Source organism: Pipra filicauda, unplaced genomic scaffold, assembly GCF_003945595.2.
Source record: "Pipra filicauda isolate LSUMZ 115617 unplaced genomic scaffold, ASM394559v2 scaffold98_size3848907_pilon, whole genome shotgun sequence".
NCBI lineage: Eukaryota > Metazoa > Chordata > Aves > Passeriformes > Pipridae > Pipra > Pipra filicauda.
Genome location: NW_024105186.1, coordinates 1,212,838 through 1,235,285, shown reverse-complemented (window position 1 = coordinate 1,235,285; position 22,448 = coordinate 1,212,838). Strand labels below are relative to the sequence as shown.

Genomic DNA, 22,448 nt, shown 5'->3' with positions numbered 1-22,448 from the left:
ACAGCCATGCCAAAGCAGCCCTTCCTCACCGTATATGGCAGGGTCTCTAGAGAGAGGGCACTCTGGGGAGCAGGTATCACCACTGCCCATGGACCTGGTGGGTTTGGGCACCAAGATCCTCCTCCACCTGATCCCCAGCTCCCTTCCCGATGCTGCTGCAAGGGGAAACCCGGTAAAGGGGCTCTGATACCCATTTGGAGGCGGGGCGAGAACTGGCACCTGAGGTGAGACCCCATGGGAGCCACCTCCCCTCCCCCACCAGCTCCTGGCTCTGGCTGCAGTGGTGGCACCTGGTTGCACAACACCCCTCGCGTGGGTGGGGGCGCGACGCCGGTCCCGCCACTCCCTGCCCGGGCATGAGTCAGGCGGCAGCCGGGAGCCGCGGGGCACCAGGCAAGGGGGGCCCTGCTGCAGGGGGCTGCCCTGTACTGGGGCAGCGCTTCAGGGAAGCACTGCCCACTCAGAGTGAGCAAAACAGCGCCCAGGCTTCAGGTGTTGGGCCTGGGGGTGGGACAAACTGACATCCCCGGATGGGGAGAACCTTGCACCCTAAAACAGCCTGGGAGGCACTGGCGCTGGGTTTTATAGGTGCGCGTCACACAGCTCCCTGGGGATCCCCAGTGTCAGTGCATCCCCTCCCGAGCTCCATCACATGGCAGATCCCAAGGATCACAGTCCCAGCTGCCTGCAGGGAGGAACCAGAATCCATGGAGACATGGCCTGTCCCTGTGTATTGGCAGGGATGAACCTGGGAGACGGTTGCAAGCACCCTCCTCCTCTCCATAGAATACTTTTATATATATACATAATATATATTAAAATTACATTTCTCTTTACAAAAACAATTCAACAAGAGGCCAGGGGACAGAGCCCATTTGCCCAAACCAGGGCATAAGCACCCCAGCAAGTCTAGGGCAGGGTCCCTTTTGGGGTGTCCCCATCCCCAAAGCGGGGGCTCAGTCCAGAGTCCAGCAGCAGGTTGCGTGGGTGGAGGCGGGGGCACTGGCCCCGTGGTGAGGTGCCTTCTCTGGATCTGACACCACTCACCCCATCCCCGCTGTCACCACCTGTAAGGAGAGGAGAGAACATGAGCTCAGGAGGGGTGATAGTGCCAGCTTGCCCAGAGCAGCATGGCATGGAGAACTACCCCCCCAAAACACATCCATGACCTTACTTCTGGCGGGCGGTGCTGTAGGGATCAAGGAGGTGGGAGCTGGCCTGCTCCAGGTTCCAGTCGAACATCTCCAGCACCCGCTGGCAGTCACCACGGGACTTCAGCCCCAGGCAGAAGAGCTGCTCCACCTGTAAGGGGACAGGGCATGGCCAGGGGGGTGACAGGAGTGCCACCACTCTTGTGGGAGCTAGGGTGAGGGAACAGAGGTGTGCCGTACCTTCAGGTACTGGATGGCCCGTTGGACACTCCAGCCGTGGTTCTGCAGGGCTGCCTGGCACTCGTCGGTGGTCACACCGTGCACCATGTCCTGCACCTGGGGGGAGCTTGTGGTCAGTGTCTGCTGCCACCCCCAGGCAGCACGGAGCCCATGACTGAAGCAGTGGGCCACTGGGGCTGCCCCCAGTCCTGGCTCTTTCCCCAGGGAGCACTGTTAGCCTGGAGCTGGCATTACTCTGAACATCATTTGTCTCTCCTGGGCTTGGGTGGGCCTCAATAGCCCCAGCCCAGAGAGCCCAGGGGACCACCTTCTCCCTCCCCAGGCCCTTGGGTAGGGCCAAATTGGGTTAAAAGGGCCTTCAATTCCCATTTTAGCATTGCAGTGATATTTATGTCCCCCTGCACATTCAGAGCCCCCTTGTAGCCAATCCCCTGCAGCTGTACTTGGGGAAACTGAGGCACAGGGTGGGGAAAGCTCTTGCCCAAGTGAGCTCATGGCCAGCATGTGCCCTCCTCCCCATGGATACTGGGCATGTCACTCACCAGCCGGATCTTTTCAGCGGGACGGCAAATATCTGGCCCATCGTAGACAATCTTCTGGAGGCTGCAAGAGGCTTTCACCAGGCACTTGGGCCCAGGATTGCTGTTATTGGAAGAAAAGTTGGCCTTGCAGTCTGGCAGTGGCTGCTGCACCATGGGACGGACGGTGGCTGTGGTGACCTGGCGGGATGCTGGTACCTCCTCTGGGCTTTTAGCCTCCTTGAAAAACTTCTCATACTTGTCCAGGTAGGCAGGGCGCTCAGGCAGCAGGTAGTAGTGGGTGCTGCTGACCTTCTGCCCATCCTTCATAATGGGCAGGATGCAGGGTCCCTTGGAGCAGTCCTTGCCCTGTGCCTGAATGACCTTGGGAGTGGCGTACTTGGGGTCGAGGGCAAAGCTCTGCGTGGTAGGCATGGGCTTCCCTGGTGACGTGGAAAGGCAGGAGCAGAGGGCAGCACGTTGCTGTGGGGAGCCCACCTGCAGAGCCATGGGGCTGGGTGTCCGGGAGGTGGGCTGCGACAGCGGGTCCCGGGGGGGAATCTGGGGTGGCCGGTCTTCCTCACCCCCTGAGGCTGGGGAAAGGTCCCCTGACCAGCGCCCGGGCTCATTGCGGCGAAGGGGCCGGGGTGGGATTGGAACACGGGGTGGGATTTGGGGCTTGTCATCAGCAGGGACAGCCGGTCCCAAGGGGACATTGAGCCTCTTCATGCACTCCTGCTGCAGCTCCTCAAAGAGCTCGGTGGTCTGTGTCATGCTGGGCTGTTTGGTCTCCTTGGGGGGCAGGAAGAGGTTGTCCTCCAGCACCGGTCCCCGCTCACCCTCATCCACGAAGCCATAGTTGGTCTTGCCCCGCCGGCTCGGGGGGCTGGTGATGGAACACACCTCAAAGTCATCCTCGTCCTGCGCCACGTCATCATAGGCAGGGGGTGGGGGCAAGGGGCGGGCGTCCCAGTCCACCACCGGCGTGGGGTGCAGAGGCCGGGGTAGAGCCCGCGTGGGGCTCTGCGGTGGGGTCTTGTCCAGCAAAGAGAAGGCCTCCATGGCCAGCTTGGCTAATGATGGGGCTGTCAGCTCCCCCACTGGAGAGGGGGTACCTTGGGGCACTTCCTCCCCAAAGTCGATGAGTGTCACCTCGCCGCCCGCTGGCCCCTCGCTTGCCAGCCGTCCGGGTTGCCGCTCGCCCACCTTGGTGCCTGGTACCCGTGCTGATGGCTTGACTGGTCGCAGACCCTTCCCTGTGCCTGTCTTCTTCAGGCAGAGCTTCCGGAGACCCCCTGGCAGACCCTCTTCCTCCTCACTCACTGGGTCGTAGCAAGGCTCTAGGAGGCGACAGAGAAAGATGGTGAGGGTCCCAGCACCCATCCCTGGGGTGCAAGAAGGGGCATCTGCATCTCCAAACCCCCTAACTCCCACATAGCTTCAGCCACCTTTGCTCACCCCTTGGGTGCAGCAGACACACCAGGGCAGGGGGCATATGCCCCAGGCCACCCAGACAAAGAGAGAAAAGAAAGGGGGCATGAAGGAGGGAGAGCAGCACCCAAAGAAGCCAAACTTACTGGTTAGCAGGACGGTAGGCTGAGGCGGGCGTGGAGGTGGCTGCCCTGCAGGAGAAGAGAGAACCCAAGAGAAGGAGAGGCGTGGGGTGAGCGTGTGGAGCAAGCGGCAGCCAAGGTGCTTGTTAGCAGGGTGCATGCTTTGGTCAGCCCCCCATCACTGGTGGGGTGTAGAGAGGATGCTGGTGGGAAGCCACCCCACAAGGGAAGATTGTAGGTTTAGGGGAATTGTGGCATACGCACAGCGCTTGAGCTCCCTCCCCGTGGCAGCTCCGCTGAGATCCCCATACTGGGGAGACCAGCCGTGGGAGGCTGGGAGGGGACAAGGGACTCGGACGAAGGGCAGCAGGGCAGAGTCCAGCCGGGCAGAGCCACCAGCCGCCCACGCTGTTGGCAGTGGCATATGGCCAGGTGACAACACGCCCCATCACCCCAGCTCCCCCCGGGTCTGCAAAAAGCAAGTGCCAGCTGAGAGACAGAAAGGAGAGGGTCCAGCCTGTCACCCTGGCCAACAGGGCATGGGGAAAAGGGCTTCGTGCAGCTGATGGGCAGGAGGAAGGAAAAAAGACGCTCACTTTTAGTCCTGCCTGGAAGCTGTGTGGGTCTGGCAGCGCTCGGGTCCACACCTAAAATGTCAGGAGGGTCCATGGGATTTCCCAGGTACAGCCTGTGGGGAGAGAGGAAAGTGCCTGGGAGTCAGCAGGGGCCATGCAGGACCCCTTGCTCCCCAGGCTTGTGCCTTGGGACACCCCACAGCTCCTCCACCACACACTCTGCCCCAGCGAGAACCGTCCCTGTGAATGCTGGGACACCACACCCCAGAGGCTTTTGCTGCTACGGCACAGAGCCTGGTGCTGTCCCTGTGTCACCCACCCCTCTCCGGCTCCGTGTGCATGACGTGCTGTGTCCAGGGGACTGCAAGCAGGGCTCCGTGTCCAGGGTACGTGTGCGGGGTGTGGTGCCCAGGACACCCCTCCAGCAGCAGGGCGCTGTGGTGCGATGCTGCGCCCAAGGCACAGCGCCCCGGTACTGCCGGGGGGGTGCCGGGAGGCCCGGGCGAGCCATCGCAAGCCAGGGAGCCGGCGGGAGCTGGAGCAGCCCGAAGGTTTGGGTGTGTGCCGAGCTCGGTGCGTTCTCGGCAGCCCGGGCAGCACGTACCCAGCGCCCGTGCCCACGCAGCGGGGTGCGGGGAGGCCTGCCGGGGCACGAGCCAGATCCGCGTGCACGGTGCCTCCGTTCAGCCCTCCGAGGGCCGCCGGCACAGCCCAGGACACAAGGGTGCCGTGGAGGGGTCAGGTTGGGACCGAGGGCACCTGCAGGGCTGTCCCAGGCCTGGGATGCCAAACAACAGTGGGGATCATGATTCCAGGAGATGGAGTGAGCCTGGTGCAGGAGCTGGCCCTACCCAGCGGGAGCTTTCCAGGCTTTGAAATCCTATCCTGCCCCCCACACGCAGCCCTCCCACGTCCCTCCAGCCCAGTGCTGGCAGAGAACCCCCCATGCCCCCTGCCAAGATGCTCCTGCTCACCCAGCACCCACGCTGGGCACAACAAGTCCTACCTGGCAGGGGGGCATGTGGGACACTGGATCACAAGCACCCAATCCCCCTCCCTCCCATCACAGTTCAGCCAGCGTGTCTCCTGATGGAGCAGGGTGGGGAAAAAAATCATTTTGGTGGATTTTTTTCACATTTTGCTCTTTGAAAAGACTCATGCTGTTAGAAGCGTGAGGACAGGCTGCAAGCCACGCACATCCATCAGCCCTGGGACACCCAAAAACATTGGGGTAATGTGGCCACCTCCACGGTGGTGCTTACATGGGTCTCCCCCCAAGGACAGCTCCCCATAAGCACAGCAGCCCCCCACCTCCCAAACCCCATTAGTAAGAAGAGGCAAAGGAGTTAGTTCAGCTGCAGGGACCCTACCCAGAGCCACCATTCCCAATACAGCAGTGGGGAACAAAATGCTTCATGGGGAAAGAGGGGGGCAGTAGCCAAGCCGCAGCTTGCTCCCATGCCCAGTGGGCAGTGGGGAAGGCAGGGAGCAGGCAGAGGATGCAGAGAAGACAAAAAGTTTCTTACTCATCAATTTTATCGGGAAACCCCCAGCAGTGCTGCGGGTTGGTGTCTCCATGGCCTGTGTGGATGAAGCTGTTTTTAAGCGGCTGGCTGATGTCGTGGGCTGACAGCCCTGCCACCGAGGTCACCGTGTTTCGGGGAAACTGGCCCACTTTTAGGGTCCGTTTATTCTGACCCCGCCACCAGTAATTCTCGGCCCTAAGGAATAAAAAGGACCTTGTTACTGATGAGGGGACGGGAGGGTGACACGTGCCTGCCCCAGTGACAGGGAAGAGGCAAGGTGACTCGTCCAAGTCCACGCAGGCACGCGGTGACACAACTGGGAAGGGAACCTGGGTGCCCAGCATCCCAACCCTACACTGCCAGTATGCTCTAAATCCCACCCCACATGGTCCCTGCACCTGGTGGTGCTGAGAATGCAGGTGGTGGGGAACAAAGCTCCACACTTGTGCTCAAAAAGACGTGCTCCTTCCTCCTCCCTGCTGCCTCAAATTGTGCAGGAGTCTTGGAGCGATGCCCGCACCAAGCTGCTCATCACCGTGCCCCATGCAGTCAAGGACAGCACATGGGACACGCCTGGGGTCTGATGGGGCCCACATGGGGGACAGTGGGCTGTGGGGTCTTCCTTGCTCCCTTCCTACATTATTAGTGAGCCCCGCTGTGGGCAGGGGGAGATGGGCAGACAGACAGGTGGGGGCTCAGGCTGTGAATCTTCCTGGAGCCACCTGAGTGGGCCAGATCGCCCTGGGGTGTTGGTCCCCAGTGTGTCCCCCAGGAGTCTCCTACTCCAGGACACAGCCACCTCTGGGTGGGACGAAGTGCTCATGTAGCCCAGAGAGACTGGGGAGCACAGTGATGGGGCAAGGAAAGGCATTCCAACTGGTGTCCCCCACCCAGCACTGTGCCAAATTAATGTGGGAGGGGTCCAACCCTAAACCACCCCCCTGCCTGCCAGGGGCCCCTCTCCCCGTGGGCAGGGCATGCTGCAGGCTGGGGGCAGTGGCAGTGTGGGTGCCAGCCTGGAGAGGCTGGCACGGGCCCCACAGTTTCCTGGAGTCACCTGTGAGTCACCCCCGGCCACCAGCTCAGCCCTTTTCCTGTTTACCTTCCCGCTGCCGCCAGCCAGCCGCCTTACTCAGCGTTAGGACCCCTCGGCAGAGCCACGGCAGAGCCCAGCCGGTACCGGGCACCCTCCCTCACCCCCGGCGGGCCGGGGGAGAAGGGGGAACGGCTCCCCTCCCCGGGAGGTCCCCTCTACTCGCCCTCCCTGCACCCCTCACCGCTGCATCCCGCCGAAGGGATGCTGCAGCCGGGTCAACCCTCCGCTCCCCCTGCTTTCAGCTTCGTCCCACCGAACCCGAGCTCGGACCCCAGGCACAAACCCGCTCCGGAGCTGCCCTGGCTCCTCTCCCCGCGACAGCCCCCTCCCGCGGCCGGCTGGGTCCCCGGGGGGCTTTCAGGGAGGTCCCTGCCCCTGCCCACACACACGTACGCACACCCGGCGCCCGCCGAACGACAGGCAGGGGCTTGAAAAGAGGTGGGGGGTGTTTACGGTGCCCCGGGCGGCCTCGGCGGGGCCGGATGCGGCCCCCGGGAGGAGCCCCCCCACCCCAGCCCTGCCCGGGCATCCCTGCCGGCATCACGGTGGGGGGGCAGCCCCCGCGGGGGAAACTGAGGCACGGGGAAGGGGCTCCCCTCCGGGAGCAGCGGCAGCCGCTGGGGCTCCTGCCACTCCCCGGCTGCCCTCACCCCGCACCCCAAAACCTGCCCAACGGGGGTCATCGAGGGCTGGCCTCCCCCGGGGAAACTGAGGCAGGGGACGCTGCGCCCCGGCTCTGCCGCACTCCTGGCACCCCCCGACCCACGGGCAACCCCCAGCCCCCTCTCCGCTCCATCACGCCCTTCGCGGCTCACCTGGGGCCGGCGGCGGGGCGGGGGGCTCGGGACCCGCAGCCCGGCCGCGATGCGGCAGCGGGGACGATGTAGGCGCTCTGGCGCGGCCGCACCGCCCTCCGCCGCTCCTTCCCTCCCTCCTTTCCTCCCTCCGCCGACGCCGCTTCCCCTCCCCTCCCCTCCCTGCAATTAAACCGCCAGACCCTGGGCAAGAGTCATCCCCGCGGCGGCGGACCGGGAGCAGCCGGTCCCTGCAGACACACAAACCCGGCCTGATTCACCCCGAGCCGTGACTAACCGCGGGGAGCCGTCCCGGGGCGGGGGACAGGGAGGGACGGGGACAGAGCCCTCCTCCTCCTCCCCTCGGGGCTGTGGAGCCGGCGTCAGCGGGGGGACACTGCGCTCCTTTGGGGGATCCCCACTGTCCGCCAGCTGGAAGGGGACAGGCACATCCTGGAACGGGGATGCGGGGCCGGAAGGCCCCCCCACTCCAGTCCGCAGGTCCCAGCACAGTGGGTACTACCAGCATGGTACCAAGCCCACGGTGCTTCTCCCAGCCCGATGACAGCGGCAAGTCTCCAGGTGCTGGCAGCATGTCTCCACCGCTAACAGCAGGGAGCGGCCCTGGGGCGTGCGGTTTCCCAGAGCAAAGCCATGGGCACAGTTTGGTGAGTCAGCGGGGACGGTGCAGGCAGGGCTGCGGGCACTGTGGGCAGGGCTGTGCCCCCACGGTGCTGTGCTGCCTGGGGGACCACAGACCCCCAGGCAGCTCTGCCTGCCCATGGGGTACACAGCCAGTTGTGCCAGCAGGAGATCCAGCCCTTCCCATCTCTGTTCCCCACAGCTCTGCCAGTGCCCACACTCTCCCCACTCCTGGGGTGCCCTGTGCCCACCAAGGCCGGCTGCCAGTGTGTTCTCTCCCCTGGAACCCTCTCGTGCAAGTACCTGCCCTCGATGACCGTGATGATGTCATTCATCTGGATGTGCAGCTTGTCAGGCTCCTCAAAGTCCTGCAGTGCCCTCATGTCAGTGGGCTGGGCCTGGGGGTAGAGGTAGGTAAGGATAGGGGATGCAGCCCCCCATGTCCATCCCTGCCCTGCTTAGAGGCAGGACATGGGGTCCCAAAATGAATCACTAGCCTGTCCTCAGCTGTCACATCCCTGGGGTGGGTCAGGGCAAGGTAGCACCCAGGTTTCTCCTGCTGTGACCATGTCACCACCTGCCACTTCTGCCCGGCCTGAGCTCCCCCATGTCAACTCCCGCCTCAGCGACATCCTTAACTCTACTCATGCTCGAGCAGAGCCAGTGGACGGGGTGCCAGGGCTCCTGTCCCCCTCCCTGCTCACCCACCTCCACCAAGAAGTCCCGTAGGGCTACAAAGGTGGGTCGGTCCTCGGGCTTATGTGCCCAGCACTGCAGCATGACGTTGTAGATGTCCTGGGGACAGTCCTCAGGCCGTGGCAGCCGCTCACCCTCCTTGTCTATCTTGTGCAGGATCTGGGGTGCAAGGGGTGCTGTCAGGGACTCCCAGGTCCCCTCAGCACCAGCGGGGTGAGGCAAGGGGGCAGGTCCCTGCTGAACACCTACCTGGCTGCCATTGAGGCCTATCCAAGGCTCCTGACCATAAGTGAACATCTCCCAGAGGGTCACTCCGAACATCCAGGTGTCGCTGGCATGGGAGAAGGTGCGTGTCTTCAGGCTTTCAGGAGCACACCTACATGGGGAAGGACGTGAACATCAGGTTGTCTGTGCTGCACCCCCCAGTCTCCCCCTCCTCAAGGCTCACCAGGCGAAGGGGACCTTGCGGTGCTCCTGCATCACATAGTGGTCATCATTTTTTGGCAGGGCCCGCATCAGCCCAAAGTCCCCGATCTTGACGAGGTCATTGGAAGCCAGCAGGATGTTGCGGGCGGCCAGGTCACGGTGGATGAAGCGCCTGGACTCCAGGTAAGCCATGCCCTTGGCCACCTGGATGGCATACTGGCAGAGAGTGGAGATAAGGAAATGGCCCTGGTTCTTCCGCAGTCGGTCCAGGAGGGAGCCCAGCGGGGCCAGCTCTGTCACCTGGGCCATGAGGAGAGGACAGCAAACCAATCAGTCCAGGGGCACCCTGGCTGGGCTGGCTTCCAGCCTCCTTGTACTCCACTGGGGATGCCAGCAGAGGACTTGGGTACAGACACAGCCTGGCTTTGCTCATGCCATCATGTGGGACCCACATGGGGTGGCATCAGTGTTGGCCCTGTCCCCCCACACTCACCATCTTCATGGGGTGGGAGAGCACCACACCATACAGGCGGATGAGGTTCCTGTGGTCCAGGGAGTGCATGGCATTCACCTCCCGGATGAAGTCATCCAGTGCCTCTGGCTGGCTCAGCACATCTGTCTTGAGGCACTTCACTGCCACATTCAGCTACGGCCAAAGCAGGAGTGAGCCCTGAAGTGTCTTCCCCTGTAGGCAGTCCCACTGCCCAGCTCTCCACCCCCCTCATGAGCAGTCTCTCACCGTCTTGCCGGCAGGCGTGCACCACTCTCCACGACGCACGACGCCGAAGGAGCCGTCACCCAGCTTCTCAAAGATCGAGAGGTCCCGCTCCCGCACAAGGCAGGTGAGGGAGTGTTGGCCCCCAGCCTCGGGGGGTGGTGGTGTGGGGGGCTTGCGGAAAGTACTCTGGGGCTGGGGTGGCAGCTCCGACTCTGGGCGCTTCCCACTGAACACCTGTGGGACATGGAGGCAGGTGAGACGTGGATGTGAAGATATCCAAAACCTTTGGGTCTGCAAGTGAGTAGTGCTGGGACAACTCCTTGTCTGGGTTGTACACTCTAGAACCCACTGATGACCCCTAACTGGTGATGAGCCAGGGCAGTCTGGTTGTGAGATCAAGCTCTGTTCCTCCAGCAGCCTGCACACCGGGCTGCGATTCCTGTGGAGGGAAGGGGTTGTGCCTCTCACAGCAGCCTTGCAGCGACTCCCCAGCAGCCACAGTAAACCAGGCCAGTAGCCAGAGAGGGCCCTGGGCACTCCTTGGCCAGGCTATGGCCACACAATGTGCCTGGGCACAAAGCCAAGGGAAACCTCCAGCTTGGGCCGAGTGTGGTGACACATCCCTGCAAAGACATGGGCTTTGCATTTGTGCTGCCTGCCACCACCACCACCCAGAGCGGATGGGCTCTCCTTCCCTCTCCTTCAGCTGGGACTGATGATGTGCCCCACTGGACAGGGTCCATCCCAGTCTCGGCAGCCAGGACCCCTGCAGGGTGCGTGGGGGCTGGGCCCAACATGTGGTCGGGGTGGGAGGTGGCATTCCTGCCATTTCTTCTTTAATAGAAGTAGCCTTCTATTAAAAGCCCATCCTGACCATGTCCCAGCACAGATGAGTCACACAGGGGAGAGGCCATGACCCAGTGCCCAGCTCGTAAGTGCTCTGCTCTTCTGGGGGTGCCAGCAGCACCAGCTTTGGATGAGATGGCATATGGAATATGTGACCATTCCAAGGTCCCCTGTCCTGGTATGCCCCAGCCTGCAGGTACAAGGCTGTGCCTCCTCGCTGTGAGGCAGCAGGGCAGGCAGAGTCCTGGGCAGTGCTGCTGCCCACAGAGCTGGCTGAAGCAAGATGCACAGGCTCTGTGGTTCGCTAGCTGCAAACAATTTTCCTGGCAAAGAGGCAAATAATGAAGGGAATGAATTTTCCAAGTGCCGGGGCGGCAGGGCTGTCCTTTCCTGGGAAGTGACCCAGGAGCCTGCATAGGACCAGGGCACACACTGGCAGTATCACACCACAGGCAGGACTCCCCAGGAACCAGTGGCATAGGCAGAGCCAGGCACCTGGGAAGAGTACGGGGAGAGGTCTAGCTTCTCCCATTTGCCTCAGTTTCTCTGTCACACCTGTCCCTCTCTCATCCCTACCTTGCTCATCCAGGATTTCCGCTTGCACATGGCTTTCCTCCGCTTCACTGCCTCCCACAGCCGCCGCTGGCCTACAGGATTCAGGGACACAGTGACTGTCACAACCCAGTCCAGGGTAGAGGTCCCCTCTAGCCCCATGGACCACATGCTCCTCTGGGCTTCCCAAAAGATGCTGCGCATCCAGCTGGGGATAAGGGGGAGGTCTGGGGGGGTGTACACACCAGGGCGTCCCATGCCGATCTTCTCCAGATCCTCATTTTTGACGTACTCGAAGTGGGAGAGGCGTGTGACATTGAGCTCGTCCCGGATGCGCAGGAAGTACTGCTGCAGCTGAAGCTCAGTGAGCAGCTCCAGCAGCCAGTCCGTGCCCTCCTCCGCCTGCATGCTACAGCTCAGCCTCTGCCGGGACACAATGCCGGGTTAGGGGGAACTGTGCTCCGCTCCTCTCTGCCCCATCCCCGCTGGGGAGTCACCCAGAGGGGCTCAGAACCACGGCTGGGGTGCTGCTGTGAGGGACACTAGCAGACTGATCTCCTGAGCCTGTCCCCAGCTCTCTGGGGGAGGCCGGGAGAGGCACCGCATCAGCAGGACACCCAGGGACAGGCAGGACAGACTGGCTTTGCCCTGTCATGCCCATAGAAACACCAGCCCACCCCTCTGCTCCAGCACAGGCTATCCCCTGGAAGGGTCAGAGCTTCAGGATGCGTGTGCCTGCCTGGATCCCTCTGCTCAGCTGGAGGGGACAGCTGTCCCAGCCACCCGGCCAGGCTGCAGGACAGACCCATGGTAGGTTTCCTCTGCCTTGGCTGGGCAGACAAAAGGAGGGGGCAGACAGGGACATCAGGGTCACTAGGGGGTCCTGTTGCCCCAGGACTGAGGTACAGGGCACCCCAGTGCTGCCAGCATCACCCCCCCTAGCTGTGTCGGGACACAGGGAGGGAGGGACAGGGCCAGGTCTCACACACAATTCTCCATACCCCCCACCACTCCCCATCCGTGCCTGCTGTCCCAGTTCTCCCCCACTTTCATTGCCACCTTTTTGGAAAGGGACACAGCTCTGTCTCCCACTGTTTACAGCGGGAGGGAAGTTGGGACCCGCCGTCCTGGCTCCACAACACATCAGCCCCCTCCATCCTCTCCTCTTCCCCGGGAGATGACATGGCTCCTGGCGTCTTCACCCGCTGTGCTCGGTTCCCTCGGCCGCGTCACCGCAATTACAACCCTCGGCACTGGGCTAAAAATACGGCGGGCGCGGCGAGCAGCTGGGCACGGGGGCACATGGGGGCAGGCGGGGACACACAGGGCCAAGGGAGCTGCCAGCTCCCCTGCCCGCAGGCGATGGGGAGAGGGCCGGGCGACGGGTTTGCCCGGGGCGAGGGTCGGCACTTACTCGGTAGAGGCGGAAGCGGGTGAGGAAAGGGAAAGATCGGTGCAAAGCCTGGAAGCGCCGCATCCTGCCTGGCTGCCCGCCGCCGGCCCCTGGCACCGCTGATGTCCCTTCCCCGGTGCCGGCGTCCCACGGCGGAGCCCGCTCACTGCAGCCGGGGCACCCGCAGCCCCTTCACCTGGGCTACAGAGAAGCCCCCCGGGCTCGGCCGCCCCATATATCCCCCCGGAGCGGGCAGGGGGCTCGGGCTGTCCGTCGGCCGGACGCGGGCTGTGGCTCTGCCCCTCCTTCCATCCGGATCTCGATCCTCTGGCCGGCCGGCCCTCCCCTTCCCCAACGCAACGGGGCCGGGGCGGGGGGGTGGCGGCAGGCAGGGCTGGGGGTCACTCCCCCGGCCGGAGCCGCTTCCTGGGGACCCCCCGCTGGCAGCGGGGCTCGGTCCCGGCTGGCTGCCCGCAGCGCTCCCCAGGAGGGTTATTTTCAGCCGGGCTGGGACGCGCGCCCAAGGGGCCGGGCTCCCATCAATGTGCGGCTTTCTCCCTTGTTCGGCGGTCGCCGGCAGCTGGGAGCTTGGACCCCCGCTCCCATTACCATGGAAACTCGCCCCGGCCTTGGGAAACGCTCCCAGGCCTCAGTTTCCCCCCCAGGAAGCAGGGAGGGAGGGAGGCAGAGGAGACATCCGGCTCTCTGCTCCCCAACCGAGGCCACAGGCATGATGCCAGGGCGATGGGCACTGCGGGGGGGGTTTCTGGCTCGGCAAACATATCCGCTGCCCAGCTGCCAGGCCCCACGGGGCTCTGCCGTGGGGTGCCACCAGGACCGTGCACCTCGCTCCCCTTCCCCAGTAGGGCTGGCACCCAACCCCAGCAGTGCTGTCCGCCCGCGGGCTCCCCAGGGAGAACAGCTGGCCGTGCCGGCAGCCACAGCATGAGAAAGGAAAGACCCACAGAAACCTGTTACCACAGCCCCCGCCTGCCTGCCCCCCCCCAAATGTGGCCATTGCTGTGCCAGGCAGGCAGCTAAGAAGGAGTTAAGTGCATCTCCAGGAGAAGAGGAGTCTCCACTGTGGCTTCCACTGACACTGGGATCCCAGCTGGCACCCAGCAGCACAGGCACTGGGCACAACAAGCCCATTGACCAGGGACAACTGGGCACAGTGCCCTCAGCACCAACCTCTGCCACGCGCCAGCTTCCCCCTTCCCAGCTCAGAGGACATGGGGGCGGGGGGTGCCCTGCCTTGAACGGAGCATCACTCTCATCAGGCAGGAATGACACCCACTGGGACTGGTACCCAGTGTGCTGCCTCCTGCACCTCTAAATCCCAGGTAAGACTGTCCAGTTCAGCATCCACACTGGGAATGGGGGAACCCAGCCTTACCCACCATGCCAGGGGTGGTTCCGTGCCTCAGTTTCTCTCTCTGCAACAGACCCACAGGCACAGTGGTTGGGTTGATCCTGCAACCTCGGCTCTGAGTGGGGCAAGGAGTCCTGCCAGCAAACTCCCATCCTGAAGTGTGGGAGCCACAGATACTCATCCAGCCCCCACCAGGTCCCCGGCACAGGTGCTGCTCGGCCCTTGGTGCCCTGCACACACTCGCCATGCCGCACACACCCAGCCCTGCAGCGCCAGAGGATGCACCCTACGTGCACCCAGTCTCATGCATGGGCGGTGAGGACGCTCACATGCACTCAGGGACCACACAGGCGCAACCCCCCGCACCCTGCGGTGCCTCCTGCCACCTGCACAACCGCAGCCGCCCCCCACGCACGTCACCTCCGCGCACCCCCCAGCTACCGCCGCCCTGCCCGGCCGCACGTGCGCACACACCCGCACAGCCCGCGGCATCACCGGGCCTGCTCCCCGCCTCCGCCCCGCACACACCTGGAGCCGCCTGCCCCCCGCGCACCCACGGCTGCCCACCCCCGCTGTGCCATGTTCCTCGCCTCCGCTCTTGCCTGGCATCACACACAACCTGTCCGAGCTGGCACAAGGGTGCTCAATCCCCCCACCCCGGGCCTGCACCAATTACTGCTACCAATAACGACACCCCAACACCTGTCCCACACACCAAGGCACCTGCACCTTCGCATTCCCCACACCCATGCACAGCCCGACGTCCCCACAAGGATATCCCCACATGGGGATGGCAGCTGGTGCGGCCACCGTCTGGATGCAGCTCTGCGGCTGGGGGGTGGCATCCTGTGCTGGCCCCCCCACCACGAGCTGTGCCAGGCTCGGCCGAGCCGCGCTGCCACACACCGTTCCCCCATGCCTCAGTTTCCCCAGCAAGAAGCAGCAGGCAGCCCCACTCCCCTGGGTCAGGATGAGAGCACAGCCGAGCGGGGGGGGGAGGTGCCATCCTCATACTGCCCTGGACGCTGCGGGCTACTGCGCATTCGAGAGGGGAGACGCCATGCAGGGACCCCCCGTGCCCCATGCTACAGCAGGACCCTGCCCGTTCTGGGGAACAGCCACGTGCCCCGCGCTGCTCCCCTCCACCGGCTCCCCCCGCACTGACCCGCCGGCACGGCATGGCCGGGGCGATGTCCTGCCGGGGGGGTGGCGTGGGGCGCCTGCTGCCCAGGCGCAGGGCCCGCTGCCCGGTGCTGTCCGAGAAGCTGTGGGGCAGGGGGCCGAGCATCTCCTCCTCCTCCTCGGCGCTGCTCAAGCGCTGGTAGTCGCATTTCTCGCCCATGGCTGAGGCAGCGGCTGCGGCGCAGCGGCGAGTGGGGGGCTCTGCGGAGACGCCCGCGTCTGCCTGGGGGCGGCGAGGGCTGGAGCCGGGCTTGGGATCACATGGCAGAAAGTTGCTGCAGTTCCGGAAAACAGCGAGAGGGTGAAGGTGACCGCAACGGTGATGGAGGGGAGGGGGGATGGATGGAGGGATGCGGAGGAGACGGGGAAAAGAGAAGCAGGGGCAGCCCCTTGACCGCCCGTCCTCACCCCGATCCCAGCCTGGCACCACTGTCTTCCTCCCGGCTCGGCAGCCCAACTGCCCACCTTCTGTCCCTGCTCCGGCTTCTGAGTGGAGAGGTGGTGGCATCGCCGCCAGCCCCAGCGCCGCGATCGCAGCCCCCTTCTCCCCGCACCCTGGCACGGTGCACCAGGCAACCGGGCGGAGGAGGAGGACGAGGGGGGACCATCGTCCAGCAGCCGGGGTTCTGTGGCAGACAGGATGGGTAGGGAGGCACCTGCAGAGGGATGGGGAGGCTCTGGGGCTGGCAGCATCCCCAGCATCCCTCCCGCTTCCCTGCGCAGGCAGAGGGGGATGGGATGCACTGGAAAGATGGCTGCTCCGCAGCGACCGGCAGCGTTGGCGTAAGCACGGCAGGGCTGGGAGAGCAGCCAGGCCCCGGTGGGTGCTGCTGGGACGAGGGTCCGGAGAGCACACCAGGATCAGTCCTCTCCCCCCCACCCCCTCGCAGGGAGCTGGGGGTCTCCTAGACCTCTGCTAGGCGCTGCACCAGGCACAGCACCCAGCAGGGACAGGTGGCACTGGGAAGCCACCCCCCCGGATGGGGAACCCCCCAACCTGTACATCGGGACTGGCCTGTACCCCAACACTGCCTGACCACAAACCCTCTCTCTGCCCCCTGTCCAGAGCTACAAGCGGGCTGAAACCGGGGGGGGCCCCTGCAGCCCCCCCAAAGACCCCTGTGACCTATCTATCCTTTGGGGCACAGCACAGCCCCCAGGGACCAACTTGCTCCTCATGCCAACACCACAGGCCATGGTGACCCATTCTGACCTCCAGAATCGCCCCCATGACCCCCTCACTGTTCCCCCCACAGAGCCCCATAGCCAAAGGAGTGACACCAGGCTGTCACCGTGACAGGGCAAGGGGCATGAGCCTGTCCTTGCTCCCCCTCCCCCCCGAGAAATAAACACCCCCAATCCCGGTGGGCATCAGCCCTGGCTGTGGGGCGGGGTGGAGGCAGCCCCTTGGCGACTCCTCCTGCCATACCACGGAGGTGAGCTCAGCCGCGGAGCTGAGGCGGGCTGAGCCCGCGGCGTGGGAGCAGCGAGCCGCCCCCGCGCACGGCCTGCCGGCGTCACCGCGCTGGCACGCCACGGGACGGTGACTGATGCACGTGCTATGCCACCTTCCCTCTGCGGTATGCCACCTTCCCTCCAGACTCAGCTGCCCTGTGCTGCCCCGAAACCCTCACCAGCCTGCCCAGTGAAGGCGATGCTGCGGGGTCCCCAAGATGTGTGGGAACAATCCCTGTTCCCACAGCCCTGGGCATGGATTTGGGTCACACCCCCACATCACATCAGGTCCTGTCCAGGCTCAACTGACATCAAAACGATTAGGTCTCCTATAAGGGGACGAATGGCATCATGCCATCCACCCCTGATTCACCTGCCAACAATTCCCACCCCAGGGGGTGGTCCCACCTCAATGACAACCGCTGGATGGGACGCACTGTCCTCTGCAGTCCAGGGCAGCGGCACTCACACTGACCACAGGGTGTCCCTACCCTCTGTGAGAACATCGGAGCTCCCCAGCCCTCTGGGACACCACACTTGGCCCCGCATCCCTGGGACCGGTGCCACAGCATCTCCCATGCCCACCACCTGGCACGAAGGACCCCGGAAGTGGCAGGTTCCCAAAACAAGCTCCCAGAGGGGGATAGCGTCCCTCACTCACCTCTGTCACATCACCCCGATCACTGTCACAGCCCGCCTGCCACCTTCCTGCCACCTTCCTGGCAGTCGTGTCACCTGGAAGTGATCTCACTGGCTGCGGCAGCAGCAGGGCGGCCGCGCCGGCACCCCGGGGCTGGCTCGTTCAGCCCTGGCGGGGCCCCGAGGGCGGCCCCAAATTGTGGTGACACACTCCCCAGCCCGGCTGCCATGGCGCAGGTACACACATACCCATGCGTACGAATGCACCGCGCTCCCGGCAGAGGCAGGGCTGCCGGCTGCATCCTGCCTGCCTGCGGGATGCTACTGCCACCCAGCTGCCCGGGAACAGTCCCCAGCCCCTCGCTGGATTGTGCCACCCCACATACCCCCATACCGGTGGGTGTTTTGCCTCCCTCGGTGCTGGCATCTGATTCTGCTTGCTTGGCCGGATGGGGCAAGCAGGAGGTCCCGGGGGGCCAGCATGGAGGGCTGGTGACCCCCGTGGCGGGGGTGGCCGTGGAGGCCGAGGTGCCAGGCTCCCCCTCGCTGCCATCTCTGGGCTGTCAGAGCCTGGCCCCGTGGACTGATCCTGCCCCCCAGCACAGAGCATCCCCTGCCCTGAGCCCGTCTGCAGCAGTAGCTGCGTGGGAAGGAAAGACTCACGCGTGTGGCCCCCCCATCCCGACAGTGCTCAGCACAACCCCAATCCCCTCCCCTAAGCCTCTTTCCTCCGCTAAATCCACTCCGCAGGTCGAGCTGGGGCGGGCTTAGTCTGACTTGCGCCTCCCAGCTCCACAGCACTGGCAGGGGATGGGCAGGACTTGCTGACCCCGCGGCTGATCCCCAAGCTCTCCCACAAAGGCAGGTACATAGAGTGGTGTTTTGGGGGACAAGCAGGCAAAGCAACACTCCCTGGCACCCACAGCACCCTGACCGCAGTGCCCACCCCTCAGCTCCATACCCACAGGCAGTGCTGGGGAGGGGAAGAGGGCAGTGGGCTTGGCATCACCACCACAGTGGGGACCCGACCACCGTGCAAGGCTGGTTTGTGCCCACCAGCCCCCGCACCCATCTCACCTGGGCCACAGGGGCAGTGCTGTGGGGGTCCCTCGGCAGTGCCAGCCCCAGTGTTGCAGTGAGCTGGACAGTGTGTGAGGGGGCACAGCGTCAGGACTTGGCCATGGGGCTGATGGGGCTGTGGTGACACCGGCCACGGGGTCCCCCTGGGGCAAAGCAGGAGGAAGAGGTCAGATTAGGCCTCCCAGCCTGGTACCCCCATCTGTCCACCCCAGATGCCCCAGACTCCCTGGAGGTTAAGCTGTGGGAAGTCTCCCCACATGCAGGCTCACCCCCCACTCTGCCCAGGCAGCTGGAAGAGCCTTTGTGCACCTGCCCCACTGGTGAGCTTTGCCCCCAGTCCTCCTAGGGAGGGGGGGCACCAGCACAGACCCTGAGCTCTCTGCTCAACCAGCCCCTCTGCCCTTGGGATACTGCCAGCAATACCCCCATCTTCACATCACTACTTGGGCTGGGCCGCAGCTGGCACAAAACAAGTTTGTCAGGTCTCAGGCCAGACTGGCACAAAGCCACATCCATGCAGCAGCATCTCCCCTTTGTGCTAGGTGCATGAAAGTTGGGACCCCTGGAGCTGGAAGGTGAAGGCTCAACCTCCCCAGTTCCCCAGCACCAGAGCAGTGCAGCACCCTGGCCAGACCATCCAGCATCTGTCAGTCATTAGCACTAACTGAAAGCACCCTAATTAGCCAGGCTGCAGCATGAACAGTGCCTCCCCCCACACACCAGCTGCTCAGCAAAAGGACTTTCTCCTAAAAGTCTTCCTGTCCCAGCAGGGCCTGTGCATGGGGCAGAGCCCCCTCCTGGCTCCCCAAACCCATGCAAGTGGGTAATGCCCAGGATGCTCTGCCTCTGCCAGCTACCATCCCTCATGGACATGACTGGAGTCAAAACCCAGGTGCTCCAGGGGCAGGATGAGACCTCTCGGGGGAAACTGAGGCACAGTTGGAGGCCTGGCCTGCAGTGTGGCTGGGACAGGGTTCGGCTACAAGCTCCCAAGTTCCTGGTCCTGTGGGGGTTGCTCCTCTGCCCATGAAGGCCCCCCTTGCCCCAGGGAGGCTGAGTCACAGCAGGACAGCAGGCTGGCAGCTGCCCGAGGAGGAGGGAGGCACTGCCAAGCCCCCCCAGCCATACTCACAACACCCCACCCCGCACTAAAGAATACTGGGCTAACAAGGCTCCAGTAGCTCCAGGGGTTGGTAACAGGTTGCACAGCCTGCACGGCCCCCACCCTGCACCCCCAGGCCTTGGTGTGGCGGGATGGGAGATGCAGAAGCTGCTTTTGCCCCCCACTCCCTGCAGGGAGCAGTGGGCTTGGGACTAGTAGTGGGAGCAGGGCCACAGCAGATGGTGGGCATGCAGCACTCAGGGTCCATCCTGGACCCTCTCCCTAAAGAAGGGCCTGGCAATGCAGCCCTGCTCAAAGACACTCCACCAGGCAGGTCCTGTTTTTAGGAGACTTTTGCAAAGTCTGGTGCTCAAAAACTTTGTTCAAAGCTTTGCCCTGAGCCAGCTCAACGAAGGGCTGAGTAAGGGGGGAATGCATTACCTCCAGAGCCCTCAGCACCTGGCAAGGGGCACACACACACTTTGCACGGTAACAAGCCAGCGGAGAGCCCAGCAGCACCGGGGCACTCCAATGTGCCCACTGCACCAAGGCAGCCCCAGGGAAGTGAGGGTGTGGGGAAGTGCCAGTGCCGGGCTCTGCCCTGGCCTGTCCTGCCCAGACAGCCCAGCCCTGGCATGGCCGCCAGAGACACTGCCCCGGCCCAGGTTCCTCTGGCCACCTGCAAACCCCCTCCCCCAGCTACCACTTCAGAGGGGGTGAGGCAGTTCCCAGATAGTTCTGGGAGAAGCCAAGCAGGGTTGACCTGGCAAGGTGGGAGGGATCCTTGTCTGGACTGTGAGCACCACCTTACTAGGTTTAACTTAAAAACTTTATTACAAAAACCAAAACCAAGAAAGATCAGAAGTATCCAAACAGTCCTGGACTGTTCAGAGAAAAACCTGCAGCAATACAGCTGGACACGGCCACGGTGCTGCCCACTGAGCTGGTGGTCAGCGGCTCCCCACACCTCCCTGCTGCTCAGGGTTTCAGCCCCAGCACAACACCCTGAGGCGCAGGGCTGGCCCCAGAGGACAAGGATCCTCTGTTCCCTGCCACAGCTCCCACGAGCCCAGGGAAGAGGAAGAGCAAAGCCGCCTTTTCTCCAGGAAAAAAACAAAAACCTTCCCCCAGTTTCCGCTGTGGTTTAGGAGAGTTCAAGGGCACCAGGCACCCACTCACACCAGACTCTGCTGCCTGCTCTGCCCTGGCAGCAGGAGCAGGAGGTCAGGCATGTCGCTGGCCAGGGCTCAGCAGTCCCGCAGTGCCCGGGCATGAGGGCAGCACCGCAGCTCGCAGTGCTGCAGGGCACGGTGCCAGCTGCGCCCGGTGAGGCGCAGCCGGCACACGCCGATGCCGACTGGGCACCGCCACAGTGCCAAACCCTGAACCCTCCGCCCTGCCCCTCGTATCGCCTTCAAACAAGGGGTCGCGCTTCGTTCCTTACCTTTGTGCTCACCGCCACTGCCACCGCATCCTGCGCCGGGTCTGCAGCGTCACCGGAGGGCGAGGATAGGCACGGCGGCACTCCAGACAGCCGGCATGCCAGGCGGGATGCGCCCACACACCTGCCGGGGCGGGGTGCGACGATCGACGCCGGGGACGTCCGGGACGCGGGTGGGATCACCCACAGGGAACCGGGCAGCGGGCACGGGGTCCGACCTCACACCCGGGCGGACCTCCTGCGGCTCGGGCGCTGTGCCGGGGTCCTCGTGCCGGGGTTGCCGCCGGGGTGCTCCTGCTCCCCCGGGAAGAGCTCGCCCTCCTCCTGCACCCCGCCCCGGGCCTCCCCCTCCTCCTGCCGGCCCCGCCGCACCCACCAGCGGGCGCGGGCCGGGGGGCTCCCCGCGTCCCGCCGCCCCCCGCCGCGCTCCTGCTGCGCCCGCCGGGCCAGGCCCTGCTCCTGCCGGACCTTGGGGCCGTGCTCCTGCACCCCGCGCACCGCTCCGCGCGCCCGCCGCGCCCCGGGGCTGCCGCCCGCCGCCGCCTCCTCCGCGCCCCGCGCCCGCCGCCGCGCCCGCGCCGCCCCCCGCTCCCGGGGCCGCCGCGGCTCCGCGCCCGCCTTGGGGCTGCCGAGGGCGGTGACGGGCCCGGGCCGCTCGCCCCACTCCTGCAGGCTCGTCCGCTCGCCCAGCGGCACCCAGTGCCACCGGCCCGGCACCCCGCCGCCGCCGCCCCCCGGCTCCCCGCCGCCGGCGGCCACCAGCTCCTGGCCGCGGGGCAGCGCCCCCAGCCCCGCCTCCTGCACGCCGCGGGTGAAGCCCCCCTGCTCCTGCACGCCCGGGGCCACCCCGCCGCCCTCCGGCACCGCCGGGCTCAGCCCCCCGCCCTCCGGCACCCCCGGCGCCCCGCTCGCCCCCTGCCCCCGGATGGTGCACGCGGTCGCGGGCCCCGCCCCGGCCCCGCACGCTGGGGAAGCCCCCCCGCGCCGCGCTGCGAGAGCTCTGGAGCTCCGGTTCCACCGCCCCCTTCCCTTCCTCCCCTCCTGCCCCGCCGCGAGCCCGGCCGGCCCCCGGCCCCGCCCTTAAAGGCGCCGCGGCGCCGCTTTACGTAACGGCGGGGTGAGGACGGACGGACGGACGGACGGACAGACAGACAGACAGAAGGAAGGAAAGGCGGGCAGGGGGATGGGTGGAGGAGCCGCGGGTCGCCGGGATGGACAGACTCACCGCGGAACAGCACCAGGCCCCGGGACCGCTCCGCTGCGGGGACCCAGGACACTGGCTGCCCTGCGGTGCCCGAATCCCTTCTCCCAGGTAAGTGGGAGGGGGCTGTCCCCCCTTTCCTCTGCCCCGGCTGGGCTGGCGCTGCCCGGCCGCAGAAGGGCTCCCGCAGCCCCGGCCCAGCTTCTCGGGGCGCTTCGCACAGTCACCGCAGGGAGAGGAGCCCTGCCAG

General features: G+C 64.9%; 1 protein-coding gene across 10 annotated transcripts; it reads right to left on the bottom strand.

Annotated features, from left to right (window-relative positions):
- Positions 1 to 774: 774 nt before the first annotated feature.
- On the bottom strand, positions 775 to 21,319 carry TNK2 (tyrosine kinase non receptor 2). 10 transcript variants are annotated; one of them, XM_027751029.2, is made up of 17 exons: positions 21,001 to 21,319; positions 18,452 to 18,597; positions 11,579 to 11,756; positions 11,358 to 11,428; positions 9,957 to 10,169; positions 9,711 to 9,863; positions 9,240 to 9,517; positions 9,041 to 9,167; positions 8,804 to 8,950; positions 8,399 to 8,493; positions 5,564 to 5,758; positions 4,059 to 4,150; positions 3,487 to 3,531; positions 1,934 to 3,249; positions 1,392 to 1,487; positions 1,175 to 1,302; positions 775 to 1,067 (listed from the first exon to the last, which is right to left on the bottom strand). In XM_027751029.2, the coding sequence occupies exons 3-17, from the start codon at positions 11,739 to 11,741 to the stop codon at positions 1,061 to 1,063; spliced, it is 3,126 nt and encodes a 1,041-aa protein (XP_027606830.1). In that variant the 5' UTR covers positions 11,742 to 11,756; positions 18,452 to 18,597; positions 21,001 to 21,319; the 3' UTR covers positions 775 to 1,060. The 10 variants fall into 10 exon arrangements, with proteins under 10 accessions (XP_027606830.1, XP_027606821.1, XP_027606822.1 ...); XM_027751020.2 differs by lacking the exons at positions 18,452 to 18,597; positions 21,001 to 21,319 and adding exons at positions 15,264 to 15,555; positions 15,689 to 15,962; XM_027751021.2 differs by lacking the exons at positions 18,452 to 18,597; positions 21,001 to 21,319 and adding exons at positions 15,264 to 15,555; positions 15,689 to 15,916 and having other exon boundaries at positions 1,170 to 1,302.
- Positions 21,320 to 22,448: the final 1,129 nt, after the last annotated feature.